Here is a 19,343-nt window from a genome sequence, read left to right on the forward strand (position 1 = left end):
AATAAAGTAGAAAAAAGGTCAAAAAATTGTAAAATATGATGCTAGTTTCAGTACCTGCATATCTGTTAAAAGACTGCTTTCCCCGCCAGCTAATTAGATATAAAAACTGATGTCTAGGAGGAAAAGAAAGAACAAATTTAATAGAAATAAATAATTCTCTTACCAGATCTTGCAAAGGAACGAACTGGTTTATCGCATTCGCAGCACCCACAGCCGGCGAAGAAGCGACTGCAATGCCGATCTGCGGGAGACGCCAGTTCATCGCCACCCTCTTCTCCTTTTTCCGTCATTATTCTTCCTTTCATCACCGCCATGATTTCTTCTTCTTCATAACCAAACCAAAATACTCACTTTTATTAGTATCATTATCATACACTTATAATCAAATCACATTTACAAAAATTGCAAATTTTTGCTGCTCAAACAAAAATTCCATTAAACCAAAATAAACAAAATGGGAAGTCACCTATTTTTTTCGGCAGAAGATTGAAAAATAGGAAGGAAAATATGAAAGATTTTAAGTATCTTGTTCCTGGTTGAATTGAAACTCTTTGTCGGGCCTGGATGAATAAATAGTAGGGGTGTCTTTCGTTGACAACATGGTCTAAATCTCCGACTTACAACAACCTTGTAATGAAGTGGTTCTTCACATTTGCAGCACCTGCCGCCACCGGCGAAGGAGCAGTTGCGACATTGTTTTGTGGCGAACGCCGGTTCTTAGGCAGTAGGCACCATCTTCTCCTTCTTCCTTCGTGTTTTTTATTCTCTACTTTGTTCTGTCTTTTTCTCTCTCACCCTTAACCCTCTATTCTTTGCCACATAAGTCTTTCCCCTATCAACGCCACCTACTCTTCCATACTAAGAATTGCAGTCCTGTCTCTGATCCTCTTTTCTTATTTTTAAAATTTTTGTCTTCTCAGTTGTTTTTATGATTAAGATGAACAAAAAAACATATATATGAAAATGAGAAAGAGAAAGAATGATTTTAAAAGTGATCTACAACGGGAATAAAACTAGACAAAATAGTTTTGAATTTAACTTGATAAAACTCTCGCTTAATACTTTTCCATGTTAAAAAATTTTGAATTTTCGTTGACATAATAATTTTTTTTGCTTTGCCACTTGTCAAATATTGACCCTATACACTTGTCGTTCCATGAACCTACTGCTATTCTCCTATTATAATATAAAACTAGTGTATAAACCTGTGCTTAGCACGGGAAAATTTATAAAAGTAAGAAAAAAATTTATATGTTTCGATACTTAAAATAAAAATACAAAATAATTATTATTTTAAAAAATTTATAAAATTATTATTAAAATCAAAGTTTAACTTAAAAAAGGAAGTAATAATTATTTTATATATTTTAAAGTAAAATAATTATACACTGATACAGAATTTAAAATAAAATTAAAATATTTACATTAGAATATTATTTTTTCAAAGACTTCTCTATAAATAACATTGATAGTTGAATTTGCAGACATTCTTACGTGATTCATAAGTAAAACTTTTAAATCTCTCTTACTCTTAACTCTTGAAAGTGCCACATATAGTTGGCCATGTGTAAAAACTGGTTTGGACAAGTACAATCCAACATAAGATAAAGTTTGTCCCTGAGACTTATTAATTGTCATGGCAAACGATACTATTATGGAAACTGTCTTCGTTGGAATCTAACTGGGACGGTTTCATTTGTTGGTACCATATTCATTCTTGGAATCAAAGCAATATGACCAACATTGTTACCCGTTAAGACTTCACATTCTATGACATGATTTCCAAGCTTCCTAACTTGTAGCTTTGTACCATTACAAAGACCACTGGATTGGTCAATATTCCTCAGTAACATCACCGAAACACCAACCTTGAGTATTACTGCTATTCTCCTATTATAATATAAAACTAGTGTATAAATCTGTGCTTAGCACGGGAAAATTTATAAAAGTAAGAAAAAAATTTATATGTTTCGATACTTAAAATAAAAATACAAAATAATTATTATTTTAAAAAATTTATAAAATTATTATTAAAATCAAAGTTTAACTTAAAAAAGGAAGTAATAATTATTTTATATATTTTAAAGTAAAATAATTATACACTGATACAGAATTTAAAATAAAATTAAAATATTTACATTAGAATATTATTTTTTCAAAGACTTCTCTATAAATAACATTGATAGTTGAATTTGCAGACATTCTTACGTGATTCATAAGTAAAACTTTTAAATCTCTCTTACTCTTAACTCTTGAAAGTGCCACATATAGTTGGCCATGTGTAAAAACTGGTTTGGACAAGTACAATCCAACATAAGATAAAGTTTGTCCCTGAGACTTATTAATTGTCATGGCAAACGATACTATTATGGGAAACTGTCTTCGTTGGAATCTAACTGGGACGGTTTCATTTGTTGGTACCATATTCATTCTTGGAATCAAAGCAATATGACCAACATTGTTACCCGTTAAGACTTCACATTCTATGACATGATTTCCAAGCTTCCTAACTTGTAGCTTTGTACCATTACAAAGACCACTGGATTGGTCAATATTCCTCAGTAACATCACCGAAACACCAACCTTGAGTATTAATTTATGTGGAGACAAACCAGAGCAATTTATGCTATTCAGTAATTCAGGACCAAAGAGATCTAGTTGACTCTCCATATTCCCTTCATCCATACATATGGAATCCGAACTAAGATATAATTTTTCTCCTCCAGGAATGATAGCCATCAGATGGTTGTTGACCTCTTCAACGATGTCTAGTATGGGAGCCAGTATAGTTCTTGCTTTGAAAAAATCCTTTGAGGACATGTTTTCCAGAATATTTGGATAAGAAAAATGAACTAACTCATCAAATGCCTGGTCCGAAGAAGGAATAACAATATCTCCTGGAAGACATATCTCAGATTCACCATCCATATTGTCACCTATTAGACCATCACCAACTTTCAATAACCACTCACAAAATTGCTCTGTCTCGTCTTGATCTGAAGCAGTCGTCCCTACAGAGAGTCTCATATTTTTTGTTAGTTTGAGCACCTGGCAAAACTTCCAAAGGTAAGATGAATTCACGGTTGAATGAACGATATCTTGTCTCGATCCTCGTGGAATGACAGGAAGAATTTGTCTAAAGTCTCCACCTAGTACAACCACTTTTCCTCCAAAGGGCAAATCTTTGCTATATGTTGGGGAACACCTCATGATGTCACCCAAGCATTTGTCAAGCGCTTCATAGCAGTACCTACTAACCATTGGGGCCTCATCCCAAATTATAAGTTTGGCTTTCAACAGTAACATTGCTTGAGGGGAACCAGGTTTGATGTTACATACAGAATCCTCAGTTATATTCAGCGGTATTTTGAACCTTGAGTGTGCCGTTCTTCCATTGGGAAGAAGTAAAGATGCAATACCACTCGAAGCAACGTTTAACACTATATCACCCCTTGAGCGAATCTCAGCAGACATAAGGTTCCAGAGAAATGTTTTTCCAGTACCTCCATGACCATACACAAAGAAAAAACCCCCTTCATCACAATACACAGCTGTAACAATTTTATCGAATGCATATCTCTGCTCAGGTGTTGCGATGGCTAACATATCTGAGGCATTTTTCTTTAAATCATCCCTGTTAAAGTTTAGCTCTTCCCTTATAACCCTTTCGGTTAACAAAGAATTATCAACTTCAGTTGCTAAAGGCATAGGAGGATAGTCTTTCAAGGTCTTACCATAGGAATGTAAGATCTTGTCTATATCCATTAAGCACAACTGCTTAATCTCATCATCTAACATTGTTAACTCTGCATATTATACGATACCATAAAAATTCAATCAAACTAAAAATGATCAATAAGGAAGAACTTTTATCATTGTAATTAATAGAAACTCACCGCTCATGTTCATCACGGCTCTCTGTCGATACAAAATATCATCTGAGAGTTCATGCCAACATCTATCCCAAACATGTTCTGGTCTTGAGATATTGTTGGATGTTAATAGAATGACAAATAACCTCCTAACATATGATCCTGAGGCCCATGAGCTTGCTTCCTTAATTGCATCAATAAATTCTTTGTCATCTTGCAAGAGTCCAAGGGCGAAGCATGCATCTCTATACGTAGCATAAATTGTTCCTCCAACTGTTCTTATATCTCGAAAACTCGTACATCCTCTTTGAGTATTCAAGAGAAGTCGTTGGTAATATTCTTCGGTATTTGCTGCAAAAAACTTAGTTAAAATCCCACTTTTAAGTTGTTAAATGGATTAAGCTACGCTATTTTAATTATTATGTAGCTTCACATCCGCTTAAGAATAATTTTTGTAAAAAATATTGAAAAATAAAAAATCGTATAATCTACAAATTATAACTGTTGAAAGTTATATGAACATTTATTTTCTAGTGTAGATAAATTGAATAAAATGGACATGGAGTACAGGCTGTTAAGATTTTAAATTTAAATCCTTAAATAAGTAAGATCAAAATTGAATGTAAACTCGTCATTACCTGCAGGTACATGAGTCAACCTTCCAATTGCGAAGCCTTTCTTTCGAGGAAACCACTTTGAAGAATCGTCCTTCCAAACAAACTTGGTTGGAAACTCAGCATAAGTCAGACTTCGAGCATAAGGATATGACATGTTCGCTGCCATCCATCCCAAAAACATGGACCTATGAGATATTTCTCTTTCGACGATATCATTCACATTAGAAGTTTCACCATAAACCACAGGTTGCTCATCCTCCAAATGGAATGGAAGTCTAATCACAAATGGTTCTTTCTCTTGGATTTCGTATCCAAAAAGACGCCAGACTGCCTCACATGCCGAAATATACCTACAATCGTAGTAATTCCTAATTTTGTCAACAACTTGTGTGGCTTCTGACGGATCACCAGCATTGTATAGAGTAGCTGTTACGCGGTCATTACCCTTGTGTACATACTTAAACAGATACTTAATAGAACTTGTTTGGCATGTGTATTCCACATTTATGTGGCACCTGAACTTGAGCAACAATTCTGGATTATACGGAACAATGAACTTATTGTCTAGTACACATTCCCTTTTCTTCACTGTTCGACCGTTATCAGTACGCCTATATTTGGGAAATTCGGCCTCATCAATGAGTGTTCGCTGTCTAAACTCTTTAGGATAGAACTTTGAACATGATCCATTCTTCATGCAAGGTGAATTCTTGTTGTATGGACCACATGGACCATGTACCATGTAATTTTGAACAGCTCTATGTAGATTTGGCCTTTCATTTTCATCAGGAATCTCAGCTGTTATATGTTTGTCTATGTCATCTGGTGTTTGTGGCTTGAACTTGTTACTCATGAATAAAAGGATATGTGCATGCGGAAGCCCTCTCTTTTGAAACTCTACAGTACAAACGTCTGAAAATTGAAAAAGACAAATGAGCAAAGCATTACAACATAGGATTTTAATAAAACGTTGCATAAACACAGACTTACATCCCAAAATTTTGCCAAAGATTTTTCCCTCTTTGAGGTCATCTATCAAACCATCAAGCTTGATCTTGAAAACTCGACACAATATATCAGGACGGTCTTCTGCCTTCAATCCAATGGAAGTCACTTCTCTTCTTATCTCATCCCATTCAGGGTTACAGGTCATGGTGATAAAATAGCTAGGATATCCTGCATATCTGCAAATTACAAACGCATCTTTACAATTATTCATCATATACCTAGGTCCACTGGTAAAAGTACTGGGAAGTATTATTCTTTTGCCAAGCCTTGCAGCATCTACATCCCCGTTTATAAGACTTTCATGCAGACATTTGTATTTATCAACCCTCAACTGTGGTTGTTTACACCTAAAGAATTTTAACCTCTCTGATTCCACCATTGTGTAGGCATCTACCAGAAACTGTTGGAATAATCTCTTTGATCTCAGAATTAACGGAGATTCACCCGTCCTTTTCTGTAGTCGAAAAGCAAAGAATTGTCGCAAAGTGATTGTTTTGTTTTTCTTTGTAGGTCTAGCGGAGATAGAATCTGATGTTGCAATACCCAAACGAAATCCATCCTCCCCATACGGAAACAACAATGGATATTGCAAGGCTAAATAAGATGGATGAAAAACATCAATCCGCTGGAGCTTTCTAGATTGACTCTCTATAATAATATCTCTATCCTTGCTAAGTTGTTCGACATCGCCAACAATCAATGCAGCCACTTCAGATGCAGATGGCAAGTTGTATGTCCTGCCATCTGTAGTCCTTTTACTAATCAACTTAAGCTTTATGTTTGTGCAATTTTCCTGTTGGTATCTATCTCTTGCATAGCGAAAACTCTTTGCCAAACTATTATATCTGTCTAGCATGTTTCTTAATATTGCCACAATTTCCCTATCCCGCTCATTTATAGCTTCATTGGAACTGCAAAAAAAAAAAACAATAAAATTTATGTTATTTTCTCTCACAGATAAGAAATAACTAAAAAATTTGACTGGTTGCATGAAAATTATCGAAGTGTGCCTATTCAATTATCAATCTCATTTTCTGTGTCATAAATATATAGCTGGGCAAATGTTGGTCCCAAACTATCAGGAGGAAGTAAGCTACCAATGCTATGGTAGTTTTGACCCCCAAGCTTAAAAATTGGAGGAGCAGTCCCATTGTTCACCCCACGGTCAATTTTTTCAGCCATTGATGTAAAACAAAACATTGAATTAAATGTCCTTATATTTTTTAGGAAATGAATACTTCTTTGATCTCCTCCAGTATGAAGCTGAATGAGCTCATCAGGAGGCACAGAAAGTAGAGGAAGCTCGATCTTTCCTTCCATACAACATAATGAAAACTTTGGTTGGGGTGACTGTTTGGATTTAGCAAGCCTTTCTCCAGACCACATCCATGCTTTACAGTGTTGACATTGATAAATAGGATTTCCTATATCCCATACATCTGCCGAATGAACTCTCTTTAGCTACTCAGTTGTCATACCGATACAATTTAGTCCATGATGTACACAAATGCAAATAAGCATACAGATAAAAATTTTACATACCGTCTAAGATTTCTGAGGACGGTATAAAATTATCTTCCATATCCACATCCAACATTGAATCATCATAACCATTCAAAACTACAGTAAAAAAAATTATAAAAAATACAAACATAATCATTTTGATGTATTACTAATAATTCATATATCTTGCAAACTACAAACTTAAATTCTTGATATAGTGAAAAATTACCTTCATCATCAACAAAAGGGTCAACACGTTGGCCACTGTGTGTGTTAGCGTTTGGTGGATGTGTCTTAACAGTCGATAAATTTACATCTTCATAAAGTTGTGCCAAATTAATAGCCACCGAAGCAACAACAGAGGAAGATTGTCCTTTTTGCACCCCAATCATAGTAGAACTTCTTTACAAAAAAGTTAAATTTCATTCAAATAAACCATAGAAACTATAGAAAAAAAAGAATATAATAATGACGATTATCTTTTCTAAATTACCTTTCTGTTAGGCACGATTGGTGGAAACCGGAGTGTGATGGAAGCTGATTTTGTGAAACGACTTCAGTTAGATTATTGACGGGTCCTTGTACACTGGAGTATGCTAGAATTTTAATAAATCTATGTTATATAAATGATTTCCGATGAAGTATACTTTTTGTTAAATATTGGTGTATGAATCATTTGGCAATCATTAACTATACGTACTATTTGTTAACACGGACAGTGGAGTTCTTGTCAATGAAGGATCCGTCTGTAGAGTTAAAGATTTAGATCTTATCTCTGATGTAGAAGGTCTTACATAATTAGGAGGAGTATTTTCCTGTCCAAAAATTCCATGCGAGGCACAGTGTATACCATGCATAGATAGTTGCTTCCCTATGAATGAGTAATGAGAAATATATAGAAAATTTTCATCATTAAACCGATATAAATTAAATTTAGATAAATATGAGTCAATTAAATTTGTATTATTGTTGTTCGTCGACACTGTTAAGTAAAAAAAAAATAAATGAAACACAAATAATAATTATTCAATTAACTAATCTCGTATTTGATTTTATATAATTTTAGTAGTATACTTTCGTAGTTAAAATTTTTTTTGTATTGGTTTAGCTTTATTGAATTATTTTTTAAATTATTAAACTAAATCAATGAGTATTCATATCATATTATTCAAAATATAACCAATCATCAGTTAAAAATAAATACAATTCAATTTAAATAATAAATAAAACTCTAAATTTAAATATAATTTTAAAATTTCAATTTATTTAAATCGAGTTAAATAGATACACACAAAAGCATCAAATTTTATATTTTCTCAATTAATATAGAGTTTTATGTATTAATTTAGGATAAATAGTATATTATTTTAAATTATGATAGAATATATTTTAAATAATATTAAATAATTAATTAACCTAAATAGTATATGAAGATTTGAAGATTGCATAGTTTTTATGTAATTTATACCTTATTAAATACGAGTTTAAAAAAAATTATAAAGATGAACAATTATTTATAGTTTTTAAATCACTAAACTAAAATATTTAAAAAATTATGTATAGTACAAATTACTTCGCTAATATTCTCAACAACAATAATAGTTTAAACTGTAATTCCCATAAAAAATAGAAATTAAAGAAGTTTTAGAAAAACACTTACCAGAAGCACCAAAGAAAGCAGACTCATTATCATCAAGTCTTTTTCGTTTTCTTGTCAAAATTATCTTTCATCTTAACCTTGCAACCTTTGATTGTGTGATTGGAGTGGGATACATTATCGTTGTTAAGTCACTTATCTACAATGTACTTCTTCCGCAACAATGAGCTACGAATACAAATTTTCAAATTTTAATACTTATTTTGAAGTTAAATTTTAAATATCCATTAACTCACAATACTGATTATTTATTGATTAATTTATGAGGTATCAATTTTTACTTAAAAAATAAAAAATTTAATTTTTAAATATGTAAAAATATATTAACAGTGACTTTTAATTCACAAATTAATAATCTTATTAAAATGGATATATATATATATATAAAAGCCAAACCAATTTAAATATAGCTATCTTAAGCAAACTAATTTTTACATTATATATTATCAAATAATTGATTGAAAATATACACTCCTGCACGATAATTTTTAAATTTGAATTTAGAAGTATTCAATAAATCACATTTTTTAATCAACGTATAACAAAAAAATTAGTTAAAGACAAAATATTCAACACAGAATAATTTTAGTCATTTAAAATTTAAATATTAAAAATTAGATTAGGTATTAAAAATTAAATACAACTTTGTGGTATGCTTCAACAACAACAACAACAACAACAACAACAACAATAATAATTATAACAAAAAAATTAGTTAAAGACAAAATATTCAACACAGAATAATTTTAGTCATTTAAAATTTAAATATTAAAAATTAGATTAGGTATTAAAAATTAAATACAACTTTGTGGTATGCTTCAACAACAACAACAACAACAACAACAACAACAACAACAACAACAATAATAATAATAATATACTTTTAAAAAGTGGTTATGCATGTTCTCCGTGATATGTAATTTTTAAATTTATTTTATAAATAATAAAATATATAATTTTGGATAATTACATTGAGTGAATAATAAAAATTAGTATCCAAATTAACAAACTTTAACCTATCTGATAAAAGAAAATGAAACTTACATAAAACATATAAAAATTACATAAAACATAGTGTATTGTGTAGTAACAGTATTTTTAGAGAGTGTATAATAGTCTTATTTTTTTCAAATATTTAACAATTAAGCTATATTATATTAATTCTTTTCAATTACTAAACTAATAAGTTTATAACATGTGAACAGTAAAAAAAATAAAATTGTAAAGAAGTTGAACAAAATAAAATGAAAATACTAATCAATAGAAGACTAATCAACAGTTAAAAAATTTATTTGAAATGAAAAAAAATAAATAAAACTTACATAAAGATGCGGTGCAATGTGCAACAGTAACACCTTCAAAAGGATATCTAATAATCAAATATTGAGTATGAAAGATTATATGTAATTGTAGAGTTCTTATATAGAGCTATTGTATTTTGGGCTGGACTAAAATATTAATGTGTATATATTATAATTTGTTGGAAAGAATCAAAGATATTATTTTATTTTAAATTTAATAGTTTTCCTTTTTGAACCAAATAAAAAGTTTCTATTTACGGAGTCATAAATATAATATAACATACTTTAATAAGTCCCAGCAGCATACAACACCAACACCCTAACAATCAATCTCATTCAGTAATTACTCTCATTTAATAATATTTTTTATTTGATAATTTTACGTTCAATGATTGACTAATAATAAATTAAAAGCATTTTTTATTAATGTTATTATTTGGATTTTTTACTTAAATAAATTTTATAGAACTCAAATTTACTGGATTCCCCTGAAATGAGATCTGCAACGTGATTACCCTCTTTCTATTATTATATAAATCGTCCTAGGCTTTGTAGGATTAAATAAAACATAAACCATTTCAGCCTGGAACGATTAATGCATGATCTGGTAAGGGAAGCGAAGCAAAGGGTAAATCGTGCCAGAGTCCCTAGAGTTAAAAGGAAAACGTAAATTGTCCCAGGCTGGTAGGTTTAACATGTTGTTGGACTAAACCTCATTGGACTGCCACGATTTACATACAAAGGAAAGCCTACTCACCCTGCTACTATTTATGTATAATAGGGTATTTTTATTTATAATATTTTAATTTAAATTATATCTATTTAAATTTTAACTTAAAAAATAAAAATATAATTTTTATAATTTCAATTATTAATTTTATTAATAAGATTAAATTAAATTAAAAAAAATACTAACAAATTATAATAGAAAGAGTACTAAATTTTAATATATAAATTTAAGCCTTTTTCTTTAAAAAAATGTCAAAAGGTGTTAAAAAATATAATTTTAAATAATATGAATTCATATTATTTTGAATAACATAAATTTAAGTTTTTATAAAATTTCTAGTATTCATTGTTTATATGATTTTTTTAATCATTTTTATTGATACATATTTTTTTATAAAATTTTGTTTGTCATTTTATAAAAACTTAAATTTATGTTATTCAAAACCACATAAATTTATATTATGCAAAATTATATTTTTTAACACCTTATGACATTTTTTATAAAAAAACTTAAATTTATTTATTAAAATTTAGTACTCTTTTTATTATAATTTGTTAGTATTTTTTTTATTTAGTTTGGTTTTTTTTAATAGAATTAATAATTAAAATTTATATGAAGTCAAATAAAAAAGACAAAAAAATTCAATAAAAAATATGCATTAATAAAAATGATTAAAAAAAATTATATAAACCACGAATATTAAAAATTTCATAAAAACTTAAATTTATGTTACTTAAAACAACATAAATTTATATTATGCAAAATTAATATTATTTAACACCTTTTGACATTTTTTGTAAAGAAAAAACTTAAATTTATGTATTAAAATTTAGTACTCTTTTATGATAATTTGTTAGTATTTTTTTTAATTTAATTTAATCTTCTCAATGAAATCAATAATTGAAATTATAAAAAGTATATTTTTATTTTTTAAGTTAAAATTTAAATAGATATAATTTAAATTAAAATATTATAAATAAAAGTACCCTATTATACAACCATCACTCTACAGTAAGAAAGAGTGTTAACTAAGTTATTAAAAAGCCTAATTTCTAACGTCTTATACTAAACTACGTACACCCTAAATCATTAAACCCACCAAACTCACCGTCGCACAATGTCTTCATTCAAAATTATTCTAAATTGCATACTAAGCATATACTATATGATCCAACATATTAACGTAGTTAATTTTGCCATGCAATCAACTCAACAACATTGCAAGCATAAATCGTCCCAGCCCAGTTTGTGCTACCAAGTAACACGTGAATCGCGCCAAGATGAGTAGGGTCTCCTTTGTGTGTAAATTGTGGCAGCCTAATGTGGTTTAGCTCAACAACATGTTAAACCTACCAGCCTGGAACGATTTACGTTCTCCTTTTAACTCTAGGGACCTGGCACGATTTACCCTTTGTTTCCCTTGCTAGATCATGCATTAATCGTTCCAGGCTGAAATGATTTACGTTTTATTTAATCCTACACAGCCTAAGACGATTTATATAATAATAGAAACAGGATAATCACGTTGCAGATCTCATTTCAGGGGAATCCAGTAAATTTGGGTTCTATAAAATTTATTTAAGTAAAAAACCCTTATTATTTTATTTCGGAAAAATCCATATACTAATTTTTATTTGCGGATTTTGAGTTTAGGTTGAAGAATTTAGAATATGATTAATATATATCAGTCCCATGTCATGATTGTTTAAAACTTGTGCCATCTTCTTCGTGAACCACTCCTATTTCTGAATATTTTTCTGATCTTTAAACAACTTCATGAATCAAAATTTTTCTCTAAATCTCGATCTTAAGGGGGGGGAGAGGAGGGAGAGTGAAGGGTCACTGTTGTCAAAGTAGAGACAACGCAGCAACTCTCCCACATTAAGAATAAGTTGAAAATAGCATATAATAAATAAGTGACTCTATTAATTAGAAGTTGGTAAAATCGCTATCCTTCGAGTTAATACTAAATTATAAAATTGGAAGAAAAAAAAGTGTTAAGTGTACTGATATTTTGGAATCCATGTTGAACATTTAAAAAAAAAAAACACCACCAAAAAGCTTAAATTATTCTATCTTCTTTAAAATACGATGATTGATCCCCACCCAAATAATAATAACTTGAGGAGCAAGGTCGCTGAACGCCAATGACTATTGTTTGATATACAGGTCAATTAGTCAATTACTTTCTTGTTCTTTTAGTCAATTACAGAAAATAGCAGATATAATCATATAGTCAAAAAATCTGTATTCTAAAAGTATTCAATAAATTTTAATAAAAAAAATAACATCTAAAATGATATATATATATATATATATATATATATATATATATATTATACGCTAATAATACCCATAATTATCTAATTATATATTAGAGTCATGTTTGACTTATATCAAAATAAAAAGAAAGTACTTTCAATGTCATTAGCATATCCCAAAAAACATAGATAATTAAATAAAACAAAACAATAATTATTTAATTTAAAATATTTTAAAATTTGAATAGTATCTGTTCTCTCAATAAACAATAGTCATAGCCAAGACTTTACCAAACCTTTAAAACATGCTCCTTTATCTCCATTACATGAAAAACATCATGTTTCACAGCAGCTACTTTTTAATGGAAGGAGTACCAGACATGTTGAACTCATCCAACAGACGCTTCAAACAAAACAAAACAAAAAAGTATAATTAAGATTTTAACCAAAAAATAAATTTCAAAATATAAAAGAGGCCATATAAGTGAAGACTAAATGAATACCCTCACAACAGGTCTTTTAATAACAGACAAATTTTTCACAATTGGATAAGGTGACTCATCACAAACAGAACATCCATCTTCACCTCGAGACTACATAAAAAAACAATGAAAAAAAATAAATAAACAACATCTCATATTTGGCAAATTAAGTCTTAATATACATAGTCTAAAAATCAACAAAAAATAAAGAAGAAATTATACATGCATAGGGTTAATAGGACCAGCACTGGGTACACCAGATTTTACCGGGCCTTGAGTGTCCCTCCACCTCGGTAAATTGGTAGAATCAGAACGTATCACCGATACATCATAAGAATCGCACCATCCAGTAGTTTTTACTTCGACCTTGAATAGAAACTCCTTATCAAGGAAAAACTCATTAAAACCAGTAGGATCTTTGCTTGCTTTCCCTTTTTCCTACACCAAAAATTTTACATTTATATCGTTCTAAATAAACAAACATATCTTATTGACAATCATAACGTGTTCAACGAAATTGGTTTCACGTACATTCAACTCTTTCACCATCTCAGTACATGTTCGTCCGAATAGTGCTGCGACCTCCTTATCGAACACAACAAAGTTCGTTGTACCAGTACCATCAAAAACCAACAAATTCAACTTATACCTGTTTTTTTTTATTCAAAAACATCAATTAACACCTGGCCTATCACCCTTTAGTTACAACAAAATCATAAAAATGATATTCAACATAATTTAGATGCTCAAACACAACTTTTTTTAGATTTATCAGTTTTCTAGATTTTAGCCTAGCAAAGGAGACTTTGGTATAAAAGTGATGTAGGTATATGAATTTTTTTCTGTGCACTCTATCTTTGTTTGCCAGCTTTTTTTTTTTGTGTGGCTAAACCAGATTTCCATCAACCAAAGCAGTTTTTGTTTTTAATAAATATTAGTATTAAGCCAGATATTGCTAAATCATTAAAAATCAACATAATCAATTAGTTAACTATATTGCATTTTTATGAAAAGATTGGACAAATAAATCTAATTAGAGTAATACCTGTCAACCACATTATTCACGTTCTTATTACAGCCATCGCAGAAGTATTCATCCGCATTAGCTTCTGCCTTCACGCTGCAAACACATGATTTATACCACCAACTTGGAACGGGTTCAACATCAAGAACAGTGGCCCGAACAACATAGAATCCAACCTATATAGGAACAGTTTGAAAGTTTTAAAAAAAAAATTAACCAAACGAAAAAAAGTAGTTTTATATAAAGCACTCACATCCGCAGCAGCACGTAACTCCTTTATTGTCTTCCTCCCAATGGAATATAAAACTTCATCTTCATCAAGATATGCTGGTTTGCCAGAAACCACAGACAGGTACTGCGAGATCTCTCTATAGTACACACTACTTATCAATCACGATGCCACAAAAATACAGTCAATATGCACAACCATAAATAATTCACAACTATTGTTACAATACCTTTTTCGAAGCATCAAAGCCTCAGGAATATCTGGATTTATCAAGAGTCTAGTACCATACATAATGTTCTGCACAATATTGGTACCTATATATAACAATCATTGTTTAAATGAGTTGTACAATTATATATGACAGAAGAATTATCGAATGGAAGGTAACCAAAAGTGTACTTAGATTTAAAAAAATAATTATAACCTACTATGAACCTAATTAATTATTAAAATTTTTTATTTTAGCAATGACATATAAAAAAAATATTCAATGCAAATATAAAATAATAAAAAGTATTATATAATAACAGAAATATAGTTTAAAATTATATATTGATTAATTAATTCTCGAGTAATTCAACATAGGATTTACAATCAACGAAGAAAAAAAAACTGCTGATACCTCGTTTATCCAATTTTATATAATAATAGTTTGTATCACTTCAACCAATTAAATTTTAGAAATTAAAAACAAAAAAGAGAATTTCCAATGATATTTAAAAAAATCCCTACTTATCTCAAATGTTTTTACTATATGAAAATATTGATGGCATAACCGTCCTTCTATTGACAACCTTTCATGAGCCACCCATTTTGCATCTCAATAATTAGTAAAAATAGTTACAATAAGAATATAATCATTTGATAGTAATCAAATACTCACGTAAATTTTTTACTCTTGCAAATTGAAAAATAACTATTGGCAGTTGTTGATCGCCCGATGCTAGAAAATCCTTGATCCAGTCCACCATCTCTTCAAGAACAACAATATTAAGCTGTAAACTGTATAGAAATGCAAATTATTTAGAAAATAAAAGATTACTTATTTAAACATATTAAGTGGTGAGTAAGGATTGTTGAAAAAAATACACCCGTCATTCTCAATATGAATGACCATCATGTTAATAAGTTTGACATCCTTCATGTATTTCCTCTCACCCTCTACGCCGGCCATAACTCCAGCAACGTCTTAAATAAATATCAAACAGAAAAATGTGCCCAAATCACACGTTTTAGTGATATTTTGTCATAATTAAAAAAAAAATCAACTTGTGTACTTGCCATAAATTATACACTTACCAACCAAAAAAGGATGATGAGGAGAGTATCCCATAATTTTCCTAAAAGGGACCAACTTAATACCATATAACGGTATTGCATCACAGAAAGAGGGTAAGACAGTAGTTCTATCTTGAAAAAACAACCGAAATTGATGCGATGTTGTGCGATACAACCCACAGTTGTTGTTAACTCCAAAGTATGTAAAAAATACACAGTTCCTTCCGATATCAATGACTCGAACACAGATATCAGATCCTCACCTACAGAAGCATGCATAGTTGTTCCCTATTTTTTCACAAAGAAAAAAATTTTATTATTCACTTTCTACACCCAGTACCAATAAGTTCCAACTAAATAAACAAACAAAATTTATATAAAAATTTTCTTTCAATATTTATAACCGAATAAATTAAAAATATGATTTAAATCTAGAATATTAAGTATTAAGCATTAGTAACAGATTTATATGCAACCAAAGGAAGAATATACACATAATGGATTCAAATGTTTAATACTTTAATATATACTATCGTTATATTTTAAACATATATTTAATTATATATTGAGAATAATTAGAATATTTAATTTTAACTGTATATCTAATTAGAGCATTTTAAAAAGTTTGCTAAAAGTCTCTCAAAACCCCCTCTTTATTGGCCAAATATCCCTCCCTCCATTCTCAATTTAAATGATTCTCTTTTCCATTATAGTTCCTCATGGCCGACAGTGAAACCTTTTGAATCTTTTTCTTTTCCCTAGTGTACATTTTTTACAAAAGGAAGAGTTAGTTTTATATTTTGCACCTAGATTTTGTTCTTTTCTATATATATATATATATATGCGTGCTAGTCACACTTATGGAAAGACTTGGTATTTGGATTGAATTCTTTTCATTTAAATTGACTCTTAATGAGGACATATACTAAATTACCTAAAAAATTCATGAAATAAAATACAACAAAATAGAAGGCAAAGATTAATTTTTCTGATACATGTAAGTCGCAAGCAAGATGGGGATCTCATTGTGACATGACTTCATCATATTGAAGATAAAGTTGCTTCATATATATTAAAAATAAAAATATAAAATACTGTTAATAAATAGTTATGGCCTAGAAATCGAAGTTCGTGAAAAAACCAAAAAATAAATAGGTTAGTACTCCTTACCAACGATACCTTTAAGGATACTAATTCTTTAGTTGCTATATATATGAAATCTGTCTTTAGATGTGTTAAAATAAAACGCATAATAATATAAAACAGAGCCAATAACAAATTGAAGAAAAATTTTACTAAATAATACAATTTTTTATAGTCCTATACCTATAACAAAAAATGACGCATCAGCCAATTTAAATGAAATACACTAAATATAAACATATTATGTAATACAATCATATTGATAAATTATTTTGGCTTATAAAATTATATTTCCTTAATAAAATTCTTTAATGCAGAATTTAAACCAAAATAAGACACATTAATTTTTAAAGCATTATTTAATTGTTATAGGACATTATAAGGATAATAATTAAAATTATATAAATTTTCTTATGAAACAAAATTTAAATGAAACAATATTTAACAGAGTTAAAATTTAAATCTTTTTTTACTGTAAAATATTCTTTTATAAAAAATTTTCTTGCTTTTCTTGCAAGGAAATATATAATTGGGTTTTATTCTTGTTCAATTTTTAATTGAATGGTCACAAGAAAACCATAAAACTGTTGAGATTGAAATTGTAATAATTATGAGAGTGAGGAACATATAAATGTGGGACTATGTGTATAAAAACAGAGAAATAATTGTGTGGATAAATAAATTAGAAGTACCTGCTCATCCATCAACACCATTTCAATAGAGCTACTGGATTTGGGGTCTTTGAATTTTGGTAAAGACCAGAGTCTGATTACTCTGACATGAATCTTCCAGCTCTCTTTTGGCGGTGCAATCATCTCTAACAAATCATATTGTCTATCCATTTTTTCTCTAGATAAAAAAATAAGAGCAAACGTAAATTCTAGCAAGTATGTATGATAACAGTATAAGACCATACTTCCTAGGCTTTTATAGCAACTAAGAAGAGGTATATTTTTTGGGTAAATCACTTTAAAATTAGACTGCATCCAAAATCATATTTCTTCCATAATCCAAAAGAAGAAAAAATCTGTCTTGATAATTTAAAAAATAAAAAAAAGATTTGAATTGAAAATACAGCTCTTATTCTATATCATAAATACTGTCAATTAAAATTATATTGAGTAAAAAAAGATATGAAAATAACAGCTGAATTCATGTCTTCCTTTAAGAAAAAAAAATATACATATACGTATATAATAATACCCATAATATATGTATAAGAAAAATCCATAATATATACGTGTACAGTAATACACATAATATATGTATCAGAAGAAAGATATTGTATTATTTTATTTCGAAAAAAATCTCATCATTTTATTGTTGTTTTCTAAACCATGTATCATACGTAGCAAATTTAAGATAATTTTATCCAAATCATATGCCTTTTTTATGAGCTTAAATTATTAGAAAAAATAATTTTATAACATAGTATCATATTTTCTATAATTTAAAATTTGAGATATTGATTTTTATTGACTCCTAAAAAAATATTGCAACATAAGACAAATAAAAAAAATAATATAAAAGATTTAGACAAAATAAAAAAAAATTACGTGAAAAGACGTATTAAAAGAGGGATCAATTGTATGATAAATTTAATTATATATGGGTTGCATGCAATTTGGGATTAGGGTTTTAAATTACATATATTAATGAAATTCGTTCAGAGACTTACCATGGTTACAACCAAGGTTCTGAGAACAGGGAAAGGACTCAAGAAAGGATCCATCGGAAAGCTGTTGTTAGGACTGGGCATGTTTGTGTGCAAGTGTTTCAAGTTATTGGTTTTTTTTCTCTATAATCTAAAACACAAAACATACAACGGTGAGCTGAATAATCAAATAATAATCTACAAATTTTACAAAAACACAAAGCAGCAGCAGTACAACAGAGCCAGAACCCCGAAATCAAATAATCATTCAATGATTTCAACAAAACAAAACCCTATAATCATTAAATAATTTGTTGATTTTAGAACAGAGATCCAGAGAATAAAATGAAAATCGAAGAATAGGTGCACACCAAAGCCACTGACCTTCGAGATAATGACGCCGAGACGACGGCGACAAGACGACCGCGAGCAGCAGGAAGAATCCGACGGAGGATGGGCGCGGAGTGATGAAGAAGACATCAAATAGGGGATCTGACTTGGAAAAACACGGACAGTACAAAGAGAAACTCCTCGGACAGCCACGGACGGCGGCAACCGGTCACACCGTTCAGCGGCGGTGGAGG

General features: G+C 29.6%; 2 protein-coding genes across 2 annotated transcripts; both read right to left on the minus strand.

Moving 5' to 3' along the window:
* Positions 1 to 1,652: 1,652 nt before the first annotated feature.
* Positions 1,653 to 7,392, minus strand: LOC110268383 (uncharacterized). The gene is made up of 10 exons (XM_088498699.1): positions 7,230 to 7,392; positions 7,040 to 7,117; positions 6,895 to 6,958; positions 5,716 to 6,408; positions 5,480 to 5,673; positions 4,830 to 5,401; positions 4,511 to 4,745; positions 3,897 to 4,223; positions 2,209 to 3,806; positions 1,653 to 1,919 (listed from the first exon to the last, which is right to left on the minus strand). Exons 1-10 carry the CDS (start codon positions 7,390 to 7,392, stop codon positions 1,653 to 1,655), a joined length of 4,191 nt encoding a protein of 1,396 aa, XP_088354825.1.
* Positions 7,393 to 13,899: 6,507 nt separating this feature from the next.
* Positions 13,900 to 14,975, minus strand: LOC107615007 (replication protein A 70 kDa DNA-binding subunit D-like). Its single transcript, XM_021111632.2, has 4 exons — positions 14,914 to 14,975; positions 14,709 to 14,823; positions 14,477 to 14,631; positions 13,900 to 14,080 (listed from the first exon to the last, which is right to left on the minus strand). The coding sequence occupies exons 1-4, from the start codon at positions 14,973 to 14,975 to the stop codon at positions 13,900 to 13,902; spliced, it is 513 nt and encodes a 170-aa protein (XP_020967291.2).
* Between the last annotated feature and the right edge of the window lie 4,368 nt (positions 14,976 to 19,343).

The sequence above is a fragment of the Arachis ipaensis genome, chromosome B9 (genome assembly GCF_059453495.1).
Source record: "Arachis ipaensis isolate K30076 ecotype BB chromosome B9, ASM5945349v1, whole genome shotgun sequence".
Taxonomy (NCBI): Eukaryota; Viridiplantae; Streptophyta; class Magnoliopsida; order Fabales; family Fabaceae; genus Arachis; species Arachis ipaensis.